The sequence below is a fragment of the Poromitra crassiceps genome (assembly GCF_964638095.1).
Source record: "Poromitra crassiceps genome assembly, chromosome: 10".
NCBI classification, from domain to species: Eukaryota; Metazoa; Chordata; class Actinopteri; order Beryciformes; family Melamphaidae; genus Poromitra; species Poromitra crassiceps.
The window spans coordinates 35,878,510-35,901,908 of record NC_139631.1 but is presented as its reverse complement, the minus strand read 5'-3'; the positions used below and the strand labels follow the sequence as shown (position 1 = coordinate 35,901,908).

At 43.3% G+C, this 23,399-nt stretch overlaps 1 protein-coding gene across 1 annotated transcript in view; it reads left to right on the top strand.

Moving 5' to 3' along the window:
• Nucleotides 1-4,160: 4,160 nt before the first annotated feature.
• LOC310784413 (netrin receptor UNC5D-like) overlaps nucleotides 4,161-23,399 on the top strand; it is a gene marked incomplete at both ends in the record, with an annotated part of 226,600 nt that continues 207,361 nt past the window's right edge. Inside the window, one exon of the mRNA XM_083645416.1 lies at nucleotides 4,161-4,251. Within this exon, the coding sequence (XP_083501542.1) occupies nucleotides 4,161-4,251 (91 nt within the window). The remainder of the gene's footprint in view (nucleotides 4,252-23,399) is intronic.

The window sequence follows — 23,399 nt, the reverse complement described above, 5'->3', positions numbered from 1 at the left end:
TCTCCCCAGATCGGCAGAGGGTGGAGTAGCAACCAGGATAAATAAATTAAATTAGCGCTGATGGGGGATAAAAATTGGAAAAAAAGAGAAAAGAAAAAGGAAAAAAACAAAAAAACAGTAGGCTACTATCCACTGAGCCACCGTGCCGAAAAATGCCCTCCATAGAACGTCTATGCCTCCACATGGTGAAGGCATAGATGTTGTGATCATGATAAATGGCGCTCTCTCTTCTTTTTTTTTATCCAGAGCGCTTTGTCGTCGCTTTAAGGAAGAATAATGTGCTGACACATCCAGCAGACCTGGAGGATGAGCAGCTGTAGTTCAAAGGCCGCAGAGAACGCATGACAAGGCCGGGTTGTTTTAGAGCTCGCGTTAGGCCAACCAGACAAGAATCTATGGGGCCTCAGCTTCAGTCCTTGGGTGTGTTCGACAACTCTCAGTGGAGCAGAACATCATTTTTCTCCTGGTCCGTCTAGTGAGCGCCGTTTATTTTGTTTGTCTTTGCTGTATTTCTCATAGATGGAACATGTGGACAGAGCAGGAGCATTGCATCTCTTATAGAAACCAAACTGAAACCCAAAGAAATTTGGTTGTAAAATCATCACTATTTGAAAAATGTAAACTCTTCATATAATAATGCTTTTACAGAATGGATGTAATTAATTTGGGAGATTTTTTTCCACGTGATTATTTTTGTCTGTTTAGTCAGACGTTGCTACACACATTTGGCCGTGTCTGCGGGTGGGAAGCCGGCGGGGTATGAGTCTTGGATGCTGCACTAGCGCCTCCTCTGGTCGGTCGGGGCGCCTGTTCAGGGGGGACTGGAACTGGGGCGAATAGCGTGATCCTCCCACGCGCAACGTCCTGCTGGTGAAACGCCTCGCTGTCAGGTGAAAAGAAGCGGGTGGCAACTGCACATGTATCGGAGGAAGCATGTGCTAGTCACGTCTCTCCACAGATCAGAGGGGGTGGTGCAACGACTGGGACAGCAGGGTGGAATTGGCCAAGTACAATTGGGGAGAAAATGGACGTTAAAAAAAAAAGAAAACGTGATACTGTCAAATATGTTTTCAAAAATGGATAGAGCATTTTGCACTCTTTGGGAGAACTACCTGATGCTTATAATGACTCAGTGAAGTGACATATTTTCCAGTTCTGCACCGTAGCGCTCCTAAGCGCAGGATTTGCATAGTCTACCTCTCATTGAGAATCTGCACGCATAGCACGTGTCACATCTGCATGCAGGCGAGGGCCACCTCATCTGTTACAGAACCTCCTGGGGCTCCTACAGTCATCTTCCAATAGACGAGGCCTTCAGGCAGGCCAGCTATCAAACACACTCGCTGCTGGTTTGTTTATGGATCTTCAGCGTGTCCCCTTGAAGAAATGAAGCTTTATCCCCGCAGGATGTCGCCGCATTACGAGGCCGTCAATAGATTTGACAACAAAGTGACGAGGACAGTGACTCCTATACCCAGGAGTTGTCCCACGCTAGCTTGCACTCCGAGAGGAAATATATAAATAAATAAATACGTCCAATCAATTTAGGAGTGCATCAAAGATGTGCACTGTGAACACCCTCTAGGAGAAAATGTGTTTGATAAAAAGCCGGCCCTCACGTCTGGCATGATAAATGGCATCACTCTGTACCCCCGGCGCCAAAAAAGCAGCAAGTGGTAATAGGAATACAGTAAGTAGTGTCATTCATTCAGTGCTCGGAGGAGCACACTTCAAGCAGAGAAGAAGAAGCACTATTCTGCAAATAGAGTGCACCTTACAGAAATAATGGAGAGCTCCCGCATATACGCAGCCATAGAGTTGTCTTCTTTTTAGAACTTACTGTGTTGAAAGAAATCAAAAGATCAATCACGTTCTATTCTGTAGTTGCCCCGTGAATTTTGCGATGCATGGTTTACTTACAGCATGTATATTTTACATTAGCATGACTGTAGTCCTGTAGGGGAGCACTATAACAGAGGTCACGGCACAAAGCACGAACGTGTAATTCAAACGTGAAAACAGCCTATCTGTATTACTGGATGCAGAATTTATACTAAACATTCTAATAACTGCATACAGCTGAGGAAAGTCACATTAAAATATGGTGTCGTTGAGAAACGACTATCTAGGTTGGCCTCCGGCCTCTACAACACACACACACACACACACACACACACACACACACACACACACACACACACACACACACACCACCACCACCACGACCACCACCAACAACAACAACAACAGCTTTTATTTTGAAGGGCTGTGTGTGCTTTGGGCTTTTATGTGTACGGTCTATTGGCTTTTATTTTGAAGGTCTCTGTGTGTGTTTTGGGCTGAAGGTCTGTGTGTGTTTGGGCTTTTATTTTGAAGGTCTGTTTGTGTTTTGGGCTTTTATTTTGAAGGTCTATGGGCTTTTATTTTGAAGGGCTGTGTGTGTGTGTGTGTGTGTGTGTGTGTGTGTGTGTGTGTGTGTGTGTGTGTGTGTGTGTGTGTGTGTGTGTTGTGCTGTGTAGTATGGGCCGACATCACAATCATGACACAAAATGTGATGCAAATCGTGACTAACAGACAGACACTGCCCACCTATAGGTACTTTTATGATAGTACATCTGGAGTTCATACTGTAGCTATTACCCACTTTTTCATTAATTTCATTTAATTGTATTTATTTATTTATTTATTTATTTAGTTAGTTAGTTTCCCCTTTACAGGAGACTCTGGAGTGGCACCTGGATTACAAGTACATCAGCGTTGTCATATTTAACAGTCATTTTTCATCCTCTAAATTGAGCTTTGTCTCTTTAGACAGACTTGTTCATCATTTTCTGCATGAGGTTTAGTCGTGAGTTGATAGGCAGCTGTCATTTTGTGTCTCTTTGTTAATAATTGCTGTAGCAGCAGTGTGAATAAACATCAACACACAGCGTTTACTTTAGGACGCTGTCACTCTTAAGTGGCTTACAGTACCAGAGGTATCTTTCTTATTAGAGTGGAATCCGCTTATAGTGGTCACAGTTAATAGTGATCAACTGCTTATATTGATCAAAAAGCATGCTCCTGAATCATTCCTATAGCCTACACATGCTGTTTAAATAACTTGTTTATAGTGATCATTACTCCGCTTACAGTGATCATTTTGGGCCTTGTCCCACTTGAGAACAATGGAAAAAAATGTTTAAAACTACAGTATTAAGTCAGTAAGTAGGTCTCCAATGCAATAGCCTACTCGCTGCTGTGTGAAATTGCGGATGCACCGTGATCGCGGATCGAGTTACTTCCGCTGTTTTTACTGGGGCTCGGGGGCTCGCTCTCTTATGGGTTACGCCCCGCTGACGCCAAACTCAATCCAAAAACCCGTCCGTTTTACTGTTGTCTTGTTTGTCACTAAGTGCGCCCGACTGCTATAACATGACTTTAGAGCTGTTATGAATCAGTGGGGTCTTTTCTAATATTCGGGCTAAAAACCGAAGCTCAGACCACGTAGCCTACGTGTCTTGTTTATTTACTAAATTAATATCTGCGCTCATTGTTTTGAATGGCGAGTTAGCCCCCAGTTCCGGGTCTCATGCTGCCCCCCCTTGCTCCTGTGAGTGTCCCTACGTATAGCAGGAAATAATTTGCTCGGTTGGATGGTGGGCAGATTGTTATAAATGCATAGGCCTACACGCACGCGCATACACATAGGATTTACAAAGGGCGGAAAACTGGCTGGAGGGGGTTTTAACCTTTCCTTTGCTACTGGTAACTGGTTAGAATATTCTAACATAAATTTCGCGAGATATGGTAGAGAGAGCAAAAAGTGAGCCAGTCAACCCCGGTCTCCCCTACTGTAGAGTGTACTGTACAGTCAAGCCAGGTCTGCATCCCTGCCTGTATGTAGTCTACCGCTCAGTCCCCTCCCCTCTGCCTCTCTCAGCATGCTATTGGTTAACGGGAGGCAGCACCGGGATGACGCTGCCCGGGCAGGGGGGGTCAACTCGGAGGGAGCGCGCTCTCTCCCGCTGCGCACACGCGCACCGTGAAAGTGAAGTGAAGATGCTCCTTCCCTCTCGCGCAGCGCGCCGTTTACACCTGTTTGGGGCGCGAGGAGGCAGCACACACCCGGAGCACCGGCTCCCCTACAGCGCATCCACCGCGCAGCGCGAGGCGGCGGGATGGCTGTGCTGACAAAAGGACGTTACTTCTCCGTGACGGCCACGAGCCTCCTGCTGCTTGTTTACTGCACGGCCACCGCGATCTGCAAAGGTAAAAGATCCGCGTGCGCTCCGCTCCGTGCATGTCTGAGCTGCCTGGAGTCTGCTGTGAGGCTCCAATAGCTCCTTCTTGTGCCGTCTTTCCTGGTTACGCACCGGCTGTCACGTTATTACCACCCCCCTTGGCCGTTTCTGTAATTTGAATTGCTATATTTCTAAGGGGCTGTAAAGATAATAATAATAATTAAAAAAAAACTATTTTGATTTTTAATTAGGCTTTTGGTTTATCCTGGACTTGTTTGTGGCTGAAATTTGAACCTGCTGGAATTAAGCCAAAGCTAATTTGTACACGCACGCACACGCACACACACACACACACGCACGCACGCACGCACGCACGCACACACACACACACACACACACACACACACACACACACACACACACACACACACACACACACACACACACACACACACGCACGCATACATACACACACACACACACACACACACACACATACGCGCATTCCTGGGTTGTTTCCCACAAATCAATGTTCATTTCCCCATCTTCACCCCACTCTTGCAGTGTTTAATGAATCTGTCATCATGACTGCGCTGCTGTCTCATTCCGGCAGGAGGAAAAGGCACGCTTGTGCAACAGGCATACAATGGCAACGCGTTTTCTCCTTCTCCTCCTTCCACTGGGAGTTGTGGTAGACGGTAGACTGTGGATGTATGGCTTCATTTAAAACGGCTACCATGAAGTGGGCACAGTTTTGGTGTGAAGGGGTAGGGGGGTGGCATGCGTGCGTTGAGACACGGCAAGCAAGGCACAGGCGCACGCGTTATTACTGTAGGCTACTGTATATTATTGTTGGGGATTCAGGGACAAAATAGAGAAGGCACTCCATCACTGACGCACCTAAAACGGTTTTGGGGAGTATTATAGTCTACTAACTGTAGGCACCCGATTTGCATTGGGGTGCCCCCCCCGCCCAACCCCCCAGGGTCAATTTTGATATTATGTTTACTGCTTGTGTTTGTTTTAGGGGAAAGTATGGCAAATAACACAGTTATGGGGGGGGACACACACGTGAATGTGGGGGTGCGGGGTGGGGCGCCCTATCTCATGGGCGTCAGATGGGTAGCCTAATGGCAAAGTGCGGAGCTCGAGAAATCAAAGTACACACACATGCATCTCTTGTCCAGGTGCTGAGTCAAAATAGTTGCTTCATGAAATTCAGGAAGACTCGCGACACTGTTGGTAGCTCCCAATATTTTTCTGATTTATTTAACATTAAAAATGGCAACGTTTCGAGCCCTCAGGCTCTTCGTCAGACGTCAGGTCAGGTTTGCAAAGTGCGGAGCTCGCCTTCATAGCCTGAGTGAGTCTTGTCGTTTTTTGGCATTACTGTACAACGGAACGGAGAGGAAAGATCAAGCAAAAATGTAATCTACTTGGAAGTAAAATGTAATGATTGGGATTCAGGACCAATGATCCAGCTGCTAGTTTGGTGACCTACCACTAACAATTATTTAATTACTATTTCATTATGATTTAGCCTAATTGATTACAGTGACCGTCTTGTCAGTCAATAATGATATGATATATGTCTATATCAGTTTCCCTGGCTGTTTGTTTCTATATTATATATCAGTTTCCCTGGCTGTTTCTTTCTAAGTCATTGCACTTTGTTGTCCACTGAAAGTGTGTATATTTATTTAAGCACTATAATGTCTAATCTGATAAGTTTTGGTGACAGATTATGATGCAGGGATGCTGCCAGATAGCTGGTTTAGGTCATTGAAGCCTCAGCACTATATTATGTCCACATGGGCTGAGTCTCCGTGTGAGCTGAGATCTTAAACCACATTGCATGTTTTAAGCACATGTTGAATGTGTCCAAGCTGAAGTCGTGTTTAAGTACAGGAATCTTGTCACTGGAAAAAAAAAACATCGCTATTCTCTCTCTCAATTCACACTCCATATGCTTCAAAGGCTGTGGCATAGACCAGATCACTGTGAATGTTAGTAGGTAGGTAGCAGAGGTATGAGTAATAGGACTAACCCCTTTAAACTCACTGTATGGCGGTTAAGGTAGCAGAGGTAGCAGTAATAGGACTCAGCCTTCTAAACTCACTGTATGGCGGTTAAGGTAGCAGAGGTAGCAGTAATAGGACTCACCCCTTTAAACTCATTGTATGGCGGTTAAGGTGCAGAGGTAGGAGTAATAGGATTCACCTCTCTAAACTCACTGTATGGCGGTTAAGGTAGCAGAGGTAGGAGTAATAGGACTCAGCCTTCTAAACTCACTGTATGGCGGTTAAGGTGCAGAGGTAGCAGTAATAGGACTCACCCCTTTAAACTCATTGTATGGCGGTTAAGGTGCAGAGGTAGGAGTAATAGGATTCACCTCTCTAAACTCACTGTATGGCGGTTAAGGTAGCAGAGGTAGGAGTAATAGGACTCACCCCTCTAAACTCATTGTATGGCGGTTAAAGTAGCAGAGGTAGCAGTAACAGATTGAGGTCACAGCATCTTGGCTCCTTTGCCCACTGCAGTCCCTCAAATTGGCCGTGCAAACCTGCCTTTGTTCTTCGCAGGGAAACCTTCAATGACTTTCCACTTTATTGGTGAATCTCTTGAAAATGGAACGTGAGCTTGTTATTCCAATGCGCTCGGATTTCATCTTTAATAATGTCGTTTGATGCTGCCTGTGAAGGTATTATGGGTGAACACCATATATTATTACTCAAGCAGATGAAAAGCTTTGCTTTGTGTGCTATTATCTTACACGTGATGATACAGCATCATTGATACTGGATGTTAAAGCTGCAATAGATGATTTTGCATGTTGGTGGCTTCAAATAACAGTGAGAGGTAAACTTCATTACCCAGAAGTCCTGCGCAGTGACGTCAGTAAACATCATACAGCAGCTCATGTTTACCAACCCACCTGGTGGGTCTGTGATGCTTTATACCAAAGATACTAAAGAGATGAGAGAGGAAACTGGTGTGTGTGAGGGGGGGGGGGGGGGGGGCTTCCCTGCTTACTACCTCCTACTTGTGGCTCCCTTGCTCGGACCACGCCCATCTTCGAACTTGGCCTTCATTGTGATCTGAACTACACATCTGAAAAGTTTTGGGACTGCATCCTGCACAAAATCTGTCCATACACAGACATTTAAATGACAACGACACACGCACACAGGTGAAGACAATGCCAGCCACACACTGTCGCGGGTGGTAAAGATCTACCCAACACCAGAATTGATTTTGGGCAAAGAGGGCAAATCTACAGGGTCTGGGGATGGGATACAAGCTGATTAGGTAGGTGTATTCTTACATCCAAAATCTCACCTAACACAGCTTTAATGGCTTCAGACGTCTAAAAGGCCTCAAAGAGACATTTGCAACTGTCTCCCAGTCTCTCACATACTGGAGAACCATCTCCTCACTGTCTCTCACATACTGGAGAACATTCTCCTTGCTTGCTGCCATTTGTGTGTAACAAGTCAGTCTCTGAGGCCATAATGTACTGACAGGTGTTGCACGGACGTTTCCCCTCCAGGTTGACTCTATGACTCTAAAGCGTGAAAATAAAAGATGGTCGCTCTACAGGCAGGATCCACACTGCTGACCAGCACTCAACAAGATGCTCTTAAGGATCAATGGGGATGTTCACAGACCCCCCCCGGTTCACCGGCAATGAGAATCAGGCGAGGGGACACGAACTGAGCTAACACAGCCTCGAGTCAGCGTGGCGTTGGCCCTGAGGGGAAACGCTAAAAGGCTTTTTTTCCCGACAGTATCCACTTTGACCTGAAACATCGCCGTGCGTGAAGTGAAGGCAGGTCAAGAAGAGGATGTCCCAACCAGCGCAGTTGGAGGTGGTTTTCTCATGTATCATGTAGCAACTACAGTACTGCTATTTTTGTTCTGGGTGGAGAGCTACTGATGGAAAAGGTGGAAAAGGGGTATGAGGAGCAGATGCACTGTAAGAGCGCGTGCATTGATATTTAATAGCTCTGATAACCTGGGGTTTGGCTCTTGTTGATTTCGTCGTGACGTGAAGACATGATGATTTATGTGACTTGATGATTAATTTGTGTGGTGTGTGGTGCCTGAGACAAAGAGAGAGAGCCAGAGAGAGAGAGAGACTTATGCTATCTATGAGTACTAGAACATAGGGATTGGACAATCTGCTTATCTCACGATATGATTCAATATGCCATATGGAATTCAGGATTCAATACAACATGCACTGAATAGAAGTTCCGTGTGTATGACTGTGCAGAATTATGTTATTTCTGAGCGGCAAATCTTTCTAGCGATGTGTTATGATAGGCTTTGAGGCAGGAGGTCATCGACTAAATCAAAAAATAGACCAGTCGTTGGGAAATTAGTCGCCACATGCATCCCTATTCTAAAACACACAGAAGCCACTGAAAAAGCGCTACTTTAAAGTCTTAGTTATTGTTCACGGCGGAACGGAGCTATTTGCACTACATTGTGACACGTCTACGCATGTTATGCAAATCGATGTATTTTCAGGCTATATTATATTAGGTTATAGAGCTGCTAATGTCTCTACTGGAAAAAATTATTCCCTATTTCCGTACACACACACACACAGACACACACACACAGACACACACACACACACGCGCGCGCGCGCTTGTGCTGCTTGTGCTGCTTGTGGTCATGTAATTGTGATAAACATAAGTGGGGAACAGCTCCTTCCAAACTTCACAGATGCACCATTGTGTGGTCAGGAGCTGGGGCAGCCTGCGGCCACATGGCATGTGATGCAGCATCTCTGTTTACCTCAGCCTCCAGCCCGCTGCCTCTCTATTCTCAGGGCTTACGGCTTAACAAAAACAACAAAACAAAAGTACAGCAAAAGATGCACAAAACTGACTATTTTTGTTATGTTGACCAAAAAAGGAAAAGGGAAAAGAGAAACATTCTCAAGGTTTTTATGTTGCTGTATATTTTGTGGCTTTAAAAGACACAAAGGTCAAATGTCATTTAAAAGTTACTTCCCCTCAGAGAAAGTAATCTGTTACTTTCCCTCAGAGAAAGTAATCAGTTATTTTCCTCAGAGAAAGTAATCTGTTATTTTCCCTCAGAGAAAGTAATCTTGTATTTTCCTCAGAGAAAGTAATCAGTTATTTTCCTCAGAGAAAGTAATGTTATTTTCCTCCAGATAAAGTAATCTATTATTTTCCCTCAGAGGAAGTAATCTGTTATTTTCCTCAGAGAAAGTAATCTGTTATTTTCCCTCAGAGAAAGTAATGTTATTTTCCTCCAGATAAAGTAATCAGTTATTTTCCTCAGAGAAAGTAATCAGTTATTTTCCTCAGAGAAAGTAATCAGTTATTTTCCTCAGAGAAAGTAATGTTATTTTCCTCCAGATAAAGTAATCTATTATTTTCCCTCAGAGGAAGTAATCTGTTATTTTCCTCAGATAAAGTAATCTGTTATTTTCCTCAGAGAAAGTAATCTGTTATTTTCCTCAGAGAAAGTAATCTGTTATTTTCCCTCAGAAAAAGTAATCTGTTATTTTCCTCATAGAAAGGAATCTGTTAATTTCCTCAGAGAAAGTAATCTGTTATTTTCCCTCAGAAAAAGTAATCTGTTATTTTCCTCAGAGAAAGTAATGTTATTTTCATCCAGAGAAAGTAATCTATTATTTTCCCTCAGAAGAAGTAATCTGTTATTTTCCCTCAGAGAAAGCAACCTGTTAATTTCCTCAGAGAAAGTAATCTGTTATTTTCCCTCAGAGAAAGCAACCTGTTAATTTCCTCAGAGAAAGTAATCTGTTATTTTCCCTCAGAAAAAGTAATCTGTTATTTTCCTCATAGAAAGGAATCTGTTAATTTCCTCAGAGAAAGTAATCTGTTATTTTCCCTCAGAAAAAGTAATCTGTTATTTTCCTCAGAGAAAGTAATGTTATTTTCGTCCAGAGAAAGTAATCTATTATTTTCCCTCAGAAGAAGTAATCTGTTATTTTCCCTCAGAGAAAGCAACCTGTTAATTTCCTCAGAGAAAGTAATCTGTTATTTTCCCTCAGAGAAAGTAATCTGTTATTTTCCCTCAGAGAAAGTAATCTGTTATTTTCCCTCAGAGAAAGTAATCTGTTATTTTCCCTCAGAGAAAGTAATCTGTTATTTTCCCTCAGAGAAAGTAATCTGTTATTTTCCCTCAGAGAAAGTAATCTGTTATTTTTCCTCAGAGAAAGTAATCTGTTATTTTCCTCAGAGAAAGCAACTTGTTAATTTCCTCAGAGAAAGTAAGTGGCTCTTATATTCTCCCTGCCGTCCAGAATGAATCATCATAGTCAGGCTGCCGTGGGTGACAGCGTGCGCAGTTCAGTGCCCAGATTTACATTTAAATGAAACCAAATGGCTGTACATTCAAAAGTGATACAGTAATGATGATGGTAATAAAAGCAAAGTCCTCTTTCATATTGGATCCGGCTCCTGTTTGGGATTGCCGTCATTTGGGGACTTTGCAGGTGTATTTTAGGAGTTATGTCTTTGGCTATGTCAAGACTATTACCTACACATTTCAATGAGCCAATTCATCAACGCACTCCCCCGGGTGCTTGGTGTCACCTGCGACTCATTGGTTTCCCCTGCCTATTGTGTGGCTGTGTGGTGCTTAGTGTCACCTGCGACTCATTGGTTTCCCCTGCCTATTGTGTGGCTGTGTTACTCGCATTGCCATTCAGCTTATTACCAACTTTAGGTTTAACACCCGAAAGACCGATGGACCTTGTGGGTCTCTACAAACAACCATGAATCGAAGAGGATAAATCTAATTATGAATAGCATTATCACAGGAATTTGAAACTCTTACAACACTGGTTTTTACAGAAACTTGGTCCAGGAAAGGAGGGCAAGATATTTTCGAATGGACATTGCACAGTAGCAAATACTGATATTATAGAAGTCCCTTTCTTGGCTTTCTTCTCAACTTTGCCATTTTCTGAGACTCGATGTGTAAAGAAGGAGCGACTCCAGGGTTTGATATCTTTAATTAGAGCCCGACCGATATTATCGGCCCGCCGATATTATCGGCCGATATTGGCGATTATCGATATATCGGTATCGGTAAAAAAATATATATATATCGGCCGATTTTTTTTTTTTTTTTTTTTTTTTTATATAATTATATATATAAAGTTATAGACAGCATGGACAGCATGTTGTGTATATTTGATATTTTTTCTTAACTATTTGTTCTATTGTGTTTTTGTATTTCTAGTTATTTATAATTATTAAATTCCCAGTTAAGTTTACTGTTTCATTGCATTGAGTTTATTAATAAGCTGTAAAATATCCTGCCTACATCACATATTTCAATTCATGTCAACTCAATCATATCTTTGTCAAGTGTTTGATATTTGAGGGTTGCTGATGTGGTGCCTCCTCTGGTCGTTAAGGGCGCCTGTTCGGAGGGAGGGGAACTCGTTGGAATATCGTGATCCTCCCACGTGCTATGTCCTACCGGTGAAGCTTCCCCTGTCAGGTGAAAAGAAGCGGCTGGCTAACTGCCCATGTGGAAGCATGGAGCCAGTTTTCGGCTCTCCCCAGATCGGCAGAGGGTGGAGCAGCAACCAGGATAAATAAATAAAAAATTAGCACTAATGGGGGATTAGCACTAATGGGGGATAAACATTTGATGATAAAAACAAAAATAAAATAAAATAAAAATATCGGCCGATATTATCGGTATCGGTAATTTTTTATTCCCTAAAATCGGTATCGGTATCGGTTTCAAAAATCCCATATCGGTCGGGCTCTATTTTTAATCCCCCTCCGAAAAAAGCCATGATGGGCTAATCTTAGAGATGCTGCGATCCGATCATGTGATCGGATATCGGCGCGATATCAGCCAAAAAACATGGATCGGATCGGATCGGATTCCAGCGAAAATGACCGATCCAAGGCTCCGATATAAGCACTCCATTCCATGACTCCGCTCCAGGATTTCTATCCAGCATGCAGCAGCAGCAGCACAGAGGCCGCGTTGAGCCTAGGATGGCCAGGGCCAAAACGTCAGACACACCCGTCCTTAACCTATGTGCGATTCGAAATCACGCGTCCGCACCAGTTTGACAGTTTCAAATTATAACAAAACAACCACTATTGCAATTTGCAATACATGTCCCGCAAGGTTTCTGAGATTAGGGGAAAGTCTGAGCTGGCGTTACGCTAAACCAAACGTGGGGATGAGGCAGCGGATTTGTTTTGGCGTTAACGTAGATGTATCTCTTAACGTTAGCTGTTGTGATGATGGCTAACGTTAGCTAGCTGGTTAGGCTATCTAGTTGCAGGGCAGCGATCCACAAGCTTGTTGTGACCAAAACCCCCGCATTTAAAGCATTTCATACTCCCAGAGCTGGCGTAAACCATAGAGAACCTCATGCATTAGCCTACTCAAAATGAAACGTCCAGGGTTTGTGTCTCCAAAATCAACTAACGCTAAACGTTACATGCAAGCTAACGTAGCTAGCTGCGGAGCACTCATGGGGCCCTATTCTCCCACAGGCCTTCGGCGCTAAAACGGGCCTTAAACGCAAGAAAACGTGCCTTGCGCCTGTTTTGGGACGATATCAATATGGCTTTACGCTGCCAAATGCGCTTTAGGCCGAATGGGCGTGGCGCAGTCCCAGAATGGGCCAAAGTGGGCGTGTCGGCCTTAAATACCGGCGTACTGCTATCTTCGCACCTGCCGTAAATTTAGCGCTTTGCGCCTTTGAAAACCAGCCCTATTCAGTGCGCCAGTGCACTTGTGCCTCTCCCCTGTCACCCTTCTCTGTCTCTCTCTGAAACCAGGCCTATTCAGTGCGCCAGTGCTCTTCTGCCTCTGAGTCACCCTTCTCTCTCTCTCTCTGACTCCCTCGCTCAAACAGACACAACACATAGCAGCACCCAGCTTCCCATAGGAAATAGCAGTTGTAAGTTTACTGCCTGTGAATGTCCACTCCCAGCATGCAATTGGGTCCTCCATTTCGCTACTAAATAGCAACCAAATGAGCCGAAATAGATATAAAAGGTAGATCTAAAATAATGTGTAATGGTAAGACAACCTGCAATTGTAGAACATTTCAATATTGGACCAAATAAAACATCGAAATGAAACACCACCCTATGTGAAACATATATGTCCTCTTGAGCCTATATATACCCCTTGTGGGTTTAACGTGATTTAGATAAGTGACAGCGGAATGCGCTTCTGTGATGTGCTATACTGTGATGTCCGCTCCAATAACTGGCCCTACTTGACATTTAGTTTTACAATAAAAACACATTTATGCAATGACTTTACATAATGTAGGGTATATTTATGTGCATCATTCTACCTGCAGCAGGGGAGAGAAAACGATATCTTTCTGGACAAACTTTCACCAATCTAATAGGCTATATTTTTCTAGCTGATGCGTTTAGTACATTATTTTCACTTTGATCTTGCTATAGTGTAGCGTATTTACATGCTTGCAGTATTGAAACTGCAGTTAGATTGGTTTGAGAAGCATAATAATATGGAATAATAGCCTATAATGCAGACAGACAGACTGGATGAAGGGAGGGGGGGGGGGGGGGGCAGAGCGTTTGGCTTTCGTCTGGTTTTGCGGGATCACTGGAATTGGAGCTAAAAAGGCAAGCGTGCAATTCGTTTATTGCAGTTATCCAATGAGCATGACGGTGCATGATTTTACGCTTAAAAGGCGTGGTTGTAATGGTTGAGGCTGCGTCTAGCGCCAGCACGACGATATCAAGTGCGCTTGTCCACGCCCACTGATTTGAGCTGCGCCAGGCATTCGGCCTAGAAACAGCGCCGATGCAACGATAGGGACCATGATCTATAAGGAAAACGAATGCGCACATAGCCTACATAATTGTCAACATCACATACATGTATTTTCTTTAATCTAGACTACAAGCATCATTTTTCAGTCAAAAGTGAAACGACACAGATATGATGGCGTATAGTGAGGCTTTCCATGCCTCACTATAGAACTGGCCCCATGCAAAATTCAGACCGCTTATATGTTGCCGTCATGCCAATAAGAGTCTAAATGTAATTTTTAATGTTTTATCTGCAGACTAAGCAGCTAGGCTTTCGGTTCTATAAAAGCCATTATTTTTTGTATTGACTATTGAGTGATACACTTTACTAAAAAAAATATTATATCACAATAGTGATGTCAGATTTGCTTAGGTCAGAGCTATGGAATATTAAATCATCCATCTCGCCCAGCCCTAATTTGATTGTTATGTTTTAGTTTTACATCAAATGAATTAGATGAACTAAATCGTTTACATACTATATTACCAAAGCACACACATACATACCTAACCCTAAAAATGTTTGTTGCCTGCTAGCTATCATGTATCGGTATCGGTATCGGATCGAAATCGGTATCGAATCGGGTATCGAAATTTGATCGGAATCGGATCGGTTTTGAGCTAAAATATCGAAATCGGATCGGAATTGAAAAATCTCGATCGCAGCATCTCTAGCTAATCTGTCCTGGATGAATGCCGGAGGTCCCATCCACTTAATCTGAGGGGACGGCAATCAGGTCAGGGTGCTTCTGCTCCACTCCGTCACAGTGCTGCATCATGTACAAAGCTGCAGATACCGTTCATCCATCTCAGTCAGGAGATTCAATCAGTTGTGGTCTCGGAGCCACACATCTTCATTCCACCGCCCTGTCTAGACAGCAGCCCAGTAGGGCCTTGTTTTGAATATCGCAAGTGTGGTATGAGCCTCGATACATGCTGTCAGGCATATATTGAGGCTCGTGCTTTTTCTATAAATATTTGCTTTGGATTTGGAAAGAGTTCTCCACAAGAGACACCGCCTTTTTATGCCTCCGCCGGCGATAGCCAGGCCAGAGGCATTATGGATTTGGGTTGTCCGTCTGGACGTCCGTCCGATGTTCGTTAACGCGATATCTGAGGAACGCCTTGACAGAATGTCATCAAATTTGCCTCAAACGTCGACTTGGACTCAAGGATGAACTGATTAGATTTTGGTGGTCAAAGTTCAAGGTCACTGTGACCTCACGAACGCCATTCTCAAGTTTGTTAACGCGATATCTACAACGCAATTCTCAAGCTCGTTAACGTGATATCTCAGGAACACCTTGACAGAATTTCTTCTAATTTGGCTCAAATGTCCACTTGGACTCAAGGACGAACTGATTAGATTTTGGTGGTCAAAGTTCAAGGTCACTGTGACATCACGACCGCTCGTCTTATGCTCGTTAACGTGATATCTTTTCCTGCCCGCCCGGCAGCAAAAAGAAACATCCCCACCTCACGGGAGCACAATTGTAATGATTTATACAGAAACATAACTGTTTAAAAATGATATAATTGTTTGGGTAGACGTGACCTCCCTGTTTTTAAGTTAAAACAGCCCCAAAATCTCGTGAGGATCCAATACTCGCGGGGGAGCATAAATTATCACAACAACGGGCACAAGCGCAGATTAGAGGCGTGCCAAATCATTTATGCACGGCGCAAACGGGATTTGGGCGGTGTTAACCACCAGAATTATTCACAGGTGTGGCCTGGCAGTGCCTGGGCGTTACATCAATCAGATTCCCGTCTCGCAGTCCCTGTAATACAATTTGCGTGAGGCATGCTGTACTTCTCCCCAAGCGTAATTTGGATAGGTGTAGTCCTATTGACTGTATATATTATCCCTATCTCATAACGACACCATCAGATCATAGTGATCGAGTTTTGATGCAATTCGGGTTATTTTGTTGACTGGGGTGGGACAATAGAAATGTGTTTGCAGCGGGTAAATGGCGGAGACAAAAGAAAAGATTGGAGGATTTACAGTGGACTCAATTAAAACTCGACTCGTGCCGAGGCTTGTGGCAGATCGGCTGTGATGCCAACGACCCTCCGGGTTATAGCAGGTGAAGGTGAATAGCCTATTGCAAGTAGGCTACAATGTACACATTTTCTCAATTAATTTACCATAACCCCTCCTTGCAATGTGATAAAAGTTTCTCAGTGAATTATAGTTGATTGCCTCACTGAATAATCTGCTGGTTACCCAATTTTAGCAGCAGAATTTGATGTCCTGGCGTGGCACGTCCGTGCGTAATGACGTTTCTGCGCTGCGCTGTGCAGAGATTATGGTGCGCTCCAAGTGCAGCGAGTGTTTTAGCGGATAAGAGGTCCTTTTCAAAGCTCTTAGCGCAATGTAATTGCACGCTGCTGACGATAGGGTAACGCCATCTATCCCCACATTTTACCACTGAAACGCCTGCTTTGGCTTGTGGCAGCAAATGCCCAGTACAATTATAACAGGCATGCGCTTGTGCCCGCCCCCAATTTGCATTGCGCACGGCGTTAAACGAGCGCAAACGCAAAATTACCGCTTTTGGGAAGATAGGGCCCCTTGTATTGTAAACATCCTTAGAATACTCATGCATCATCAATAATGTAGAGCACTATGTACTGTAGCAATTACAGGCTAGTAGAATCACCCCCTTCCCAGTTTATGCACAGGCGAGAAGTTGTTTGCTCATGTACGCATCCGTCTGGCCCTTTAAACACGCATTCACAACAACAATAAAGTGAGATAAACAACTACTTATATGATACCGAAGGTGTGTTTGAATATTCATAGCTACAAATTGATCAGCCCAAACCCCGTCTTCGTGGATCCCTGCATATGTGCTCTTAATAAATGCACATGTATACTTACTGCTCTAAAGTGCAATTAATCACACTTTACTGAAGAGCAATGACTCTGGAGCATCAGCATAAGTAAAACATGATCTTTATTAAAAAGCGCTGTTAATGCTGCTTTTTCACATTCATTTGAGCTGATCTGCTGCAGAGCACATTCTGACTTTCTCATATGGGTGTTTACAGATGGTGTGCAGCAGATGAGCTTTTTACAAGCCTGCTTTATGATAGGATCCTATTTAGCAAACCTCCAAGCAGCCATAAGACCTACTGGGAGGACACACACACACACACACACACACACACACACACACACACACACACACACACACACACACGCACACGTGTACTGTAATTAGAAAACCGATGCAGTCAACATTGCTGGTCATATTTGATGGTATCTCTGGGTGTAAGCCTCTATAGCCTGCTGCGCCTGTAGAGGCTATAGAGTCTATAGCCTCTACAGGCGCAGCAATGTCAGATGAAAGGCGTGGCCTCGTCTCTCATCAAGTCAAAACATGTCTGGCTGTTTGGTCATGGCTGGAATCCCTGTCGGACGATCTCAAGCAAATGGCCTTTTGATTGACTGGAGCTTCTCAAGTAAATCTCCTCTAGCCCACCCAATGAAACTCCAGCACAGGAGTGACATTATTTCATATATTGTGCTGGAAAACCTGCAAGAAGAATCCATCTTTTGTTTTGCTTTGTACAATTTCTATATTCCTGCTATGCTAATGCTACATAGTAGATGAGGGGCAGATGGGTTGATGTCTGCCTGTTGTTAAGTGTTGAAATGTTAAGTCAGGCCGATGTGGAGTGTAGTAAATCAGAGAGGATGGAGACAAAGCACAGCACGGTAACCATGGAGAAGATCCAGTGATGTGGGCTGGCTTGTATCACAGATATTTGTCTTGCAGCCTGACGTGACGTCTGCTCTTTGATAGGCCAAGTCTGATGCTTCTCTGCTGTTTCTTTACTCACTCTCATGGCCTTGGGTCAGCTGTTCCAACATGTCCTCTGTTGATCCATGGTGCAGCAGCAGGCCTATAGGGACAGAACAGCGCTGTAGGACAAGTTGTGATGAATGGACTGCCGAGTGCCAGTCTCTGCTCGCTGTGTCCTGTCCTGCCTGGAGGACGATACGCTCTCGCTGGTGGGCGAGTGTTATCGGACCATGACTGCTGGTATGACCGTGGAGAGGCACAGGCCGCCAGAGGAAAGGCAAGGGAAGGGCTTTAATAGTAGGCTATGATTTGAACAGATGTTGGTAGTAGGCCGATAATGGGCCTGGTTGTGACATCAGAGTACGACAGCAAACGATGTAAACAACAGGTCTTGATGTTAACGTGAGCTAGCAAGTGAACTAGCAAGACTGAAATGGGTTTACTGTAACTTAAATATTCGGAGGGTGTCTCTATTTAACAACACCGGCAGCAGATAGAGACGTGTGCTCCTGTCATGCAATGCGGGCACATGTTTGTTTTTTTATATGATCACGTAAATATTGAGGTAGGGAAAAATGAAACGTGGTTACATTAACCAGGACTTTGGTGGATGAAATGCATGTAAAATGGAAACTGTTTTAGCAGACAATGCTCATAGACGATCGGCGATCGGTGGCACACACACACACACACTCCCTACCATGATGGTCTAAAAGCTGTTTCAGAGGCAATAACATTATGTTGGAAACATTGATAATTGTTCAGTTGTTGTTAAATTCAAGGATATAGAATGTCCGAACATAATATCTGTTATCTGGGTCCTTCAGTCTAAAAATATCAGCGTCAGCAATCAATGAATCAGCAATATCATTTGGCTTTGAAAGCCCGTGTAAGTTGAACCCTAATTGGTAGCGCAGCGCACGACAAATCCTTAAGAACTCATCTACATATCGGATTTCTTTGGAAGTTCTGCTTTTGTTGGGCGAGAGAGACAAGACAGGGATGGAGACTTGGATTTGAGACAGGCATCTCTGAGAGAAGATAACATACCCAGCAGTGTTGTGTGTTGTATTCAAACCCAGCAGCAGTTTAGGAAATTTAAACATATTTTGGGGGCAAATTTTGCCCCCACGGTCCCCAAAAATGGGGGCATTTAGAAAATGTTGGGCGGCACTTAAAAAAAAGTGATTACTGCCTAAAGTTGCTAAAGCGTAGTGTGGACAACAGCACTGTTTGTGTGTGTCTTGTTTTTCTTCTTCTGGCAACCAGCTTGCAGGTGTTGAGTGTGTGTTAAAGATGGAAATTTAATGAATTTAATGAAAAGGAAATTATAGACATCTTGGGGGCAATTTTTACCCCTGGATCATGGTTTTTAGGGGCATTCTGAGATTTCGGATGGTGTGGGCTACTGTAGCCCACACCATCTGTTGTTGCTGAAATCTATCTCATTTAAATGTCTTATCTTTCTTATCTTATCTTATTTCGCTTGATCACTTCACTTGAATACTTCGCTGTAGACTGGAATCACTTTACCTTCAATCACTTGACCTGTTGCACCTACCTCATGCACACAACCCCCCCAACACACACACACACACACACACACCCACACACACACACACCCACCCACACACACACACGCACACACCCACACACACACACAACCCTAGGTGAAACGTGTTAACTGCAATAACTGTCTCAAAGCTTTGCTTATATAGATCGGTAAACAACAAGCTCGCAATAGTGCTAAACCTGTTGGGCTTTATGCCAATTTCTTTGTTTATATGTTTTCTCTTGTTTATACGTTAGTCACCTTTATGGCCTGTATTGTAAGTCCAGCCTGAAGCTAATGCCTCAGGCCCAGGGGCGGTTTTAGCATCAGAGCTTTGGGTGGGCTCAGCCCACCCAAAGGTCATGGATCACTGAACCCCTAGGGGGGTCCGGGGGCATGCCCAAAATTTTGTACAGTTTCAAGTAAAAATGGATCAAACTGGCGCACTTTGAGATCAAAATGAAGAGACTACCGTAGATCTATGAAGAACTACACACATCAATATCTTCTTTACCGTCCTGTGGTTTTACAGCGATGAAAAAATAATTGTTTCCCTATATATACTATATATATTCTGCATACAGGTTACTATATGGTAGAATTATGCTTGCATAAATAATACCAAAATCACTTCAGGGGAGTTTCAAGTAAAGTAACATTTTGCTTTGTAGGCAAAACAAAAGTAAAATTAAATCAAAAGGGAACTTCCTAACTTATTGGCTGGAATAATATTCCGACAAGATAATAATATACTGTAAGCACTAAAGCAGGAGTTTGCAGTCAACTAGTTGAAATTAATATGTGGCCGTATTTGTGGGGGTCAAAATCTATGTGGAAGGGAAAGAAATAAAGAAAAGCAAATAGCATGCCATGCACGCATGTTAAGCTATCGTCATCATCACATCAGACAGGCTGTGTAAAGCAGCCACTTGCGATTCTGAAGGGCTTAATTTCATTCAGATAACAAGGGACCCATTTGAAAATATGTTTGTCACTTATGCCCATATGTTTCTCAAAAAACATCGCATCCATTTACACCCGCTTTACTGCGAGCTAGCATGACATGGCTGGCTGGTGCCATGTATGGTAGCCTACCTACCTTCCTCCAGTCCACCTGTTTGTCTGGCAGGCACAGCAACAAGTTCTTTTGTTTAGCCTACGAATCAACGTTACCCGCTAATTTGCATATCAATATGCACTAATTAAGTAACTACTAACGACTCTGACTGCTCAATGCTCACCTCACAGTTTCATTGGTCATGAGTGGGGAGAACGATTGTGTGGACTGTGGAGGACCACTTCGCTGCTGTACTGTGTGTGTGACCTGTGTGAAGTGATGTGGGATTAGGCAGATAGATGGAGGAGGGAGCGCCTGCGCAGCCACGGTTCTAGAAACTTTTCGGGTGGGCTGAACCCCCCTACATTTTTGTCTCAACCCACCCTAAGAACATAGAGGGGGGGGGGGGACACGCCCACAGCACATTGACTGTAGTTAGAAACTGCTACTAATGACCACCATGGATTTGGAGAAAAACAAAACAAAAAAAAACACTTTTTTTTGCCTCTATTTTTTGGGGTGGGCTGAGACTATTTTTGGCCTAGAACCGCCCCTGCTCAGGCCCACAATTGTTAAGCCGATGTCCCAGCTTCACTGTTGTTCATTTACCCTGTGTGACCTATACATCACTGTGTCTGTGTCACTTTTATGTTGCGGCCTACTGTAAGTATAATTATTAAATCAACCATTAAGAAGATTGGCAGCCTCTAAGGGCCTCTACACTGCATTTTACATTGTTCTTCTTCTTCTTCTTCTTGTGTTTTATGGTGGTTGCATCCTTAAATGGTGCATTACTGCCACCTACTGGACTTTGACATCTTCTTGTGCAATCTATTTACAGTGATCATCATGCATGCATCCACCCATATGCTCCCATTCTATATTCGATAGTGTGTCCATTCTATGACCCAGACACACTTGTCTGTGGGAATTCCTCCACTCAGCATTTTCTCAATCTCCTCTCCGGATGTTAACAATATTCAGGAACCTTCTAGCCGCGTTCATCATCAGCTTAATCTTTTGCTTTTTTTCCTTTGACCTGTTCCACACAGGTCGCATCAGGTTGAACTTGGAGGGAATTGAGATTTGAGATGCCATGATGCCTTATGGGTGCTTCTTCCGGTGTAATCGTCCCTGAACCCCCCCCCCCCCCTTTACGTTGCTGACACGGACACAACATACTGTAGCCTGTAGATGTCCGTGAAGAAATAAATATCCAGAATTGTTCAAAGAGCAACAGAAATAGCGGATGTGATAGATAAAATGATTACATTCCCTCAAATAAGTCGTCAAACGAGTGTATTTATTGTGACAAGTGGGAGTTTTAACGAGGAAATGCGCACGCTGCAACAATCGGTCACGTTCTGAACCGGACCTTGCACCCACAATTATTTTACAGCGGGGCGTTCAAAAAATAAGGTGGATAACATCTTAACCTGCACATTAACCTGCACAGTAACATCTTAATTGAGAGAAATACAGTCTACTATTTTGTTTCTCTAAATCAAGACCACAACACCAGTGGCATTATGAGATAGAGGCTACCAACCATGGTCTCTCTCATTGGTTCATTACAATTAATCTGACAATGATATGCTGATGTTGAACCATGCACCATAGAGCACCTTTAATATGATCTTCTTAGTTTGTTTCCCCCCTGAAAACCACCTTCTTGACCGTTTCCCTATTTTATGGTCAGTCTGTTTTTGGCAGCCGACTCCCTGCCACCTTTCTCTGTAATCACTCACCGGAAACATCAACCTGGATTGACAAATGGTCAGAACCGCGCCTCAGCGGTCTCGGCTACAGTGGAACAGAGGGTAATATGAAAATACATTTAAAGCCTGTCAATGGGGCCGAGGCATCAGGCATCAGTTTACAGTGAGCGGTGATGGCTTTCATCATATTTGAAGGACAAGAAAAGGAGGGAGGCAGAAAAGTGTCTTGATGACAGCTGCTGATATCTCCTCCCAGTTTGCTAGCTAGTCTGGGAGATGATGCTACACCTGCGTTACCTCTCTTATCACCCGTTTATTATATATCAGTTTCCCTGGCTGTTTGTTTCTATATTATATACCAGTTTCCCTGGCTGTTTGTTTCTATATTATATATCAGTTTCCCTGGCTGTTTGTTTCTATATTATATACCAGTTTCCCTGGCTGTTTGTTTCTATATTATATATCAGTTTCCCTGGCTGTTTGTTTCTATATTATATACCAGTTTCCCTGGCTGTTTGTTTCTATATTATATATCAGTTTCCCTGGCTGTTTGTTTCTATATTATATTCCCTGGCTGTTTGTTTCTATATTATATATTAGTTTCCCTGGCTGTTTGTTTCTATATTATATATCAGTTTCCCTGGCTGTTTGTTTCTATATTATATATCAGTTTCCCTGGCTGTTTGTTTCTATATTATATATCAGTTTCCTTGGCTGTTTGTTTCTATATTATATATCAGTTTCCCTGGCTGTTTGTTTCTATATTATATATCAGTTTCCCTGGCTGTTTGTTTCTATACTATATATCAGTTTCCCTGGCTGTTTGTTTCTATATTATATATCAGTTTCCCTGGCTGTTTGTTTATAGATTATATATCAGTTTCCCTGGCTGTTTGTTTATATATTATATATCAGTTTCCTTGGCTGTTTGTTTCTATATTATATATCAGTTTCCCTGGCTGTTTGTTTATAGATTATATATCAGTTTCCCTGGCTGTTTGTTTCTATATTATATATCAGTTTCCCTGGCTGTTTGTTTATAGATTATATATCAGTTTCCCTGGCTGTTTGTTTCTATATTATATATCAGTTTCCCTGGCTGTTTGTTTATAGATTATATATCAGTTTCCCTGGCTGTTTGTTTCTATATTATATATCAGTTTCCCTGGCTGTTTGTTTATAGATTATATATCAG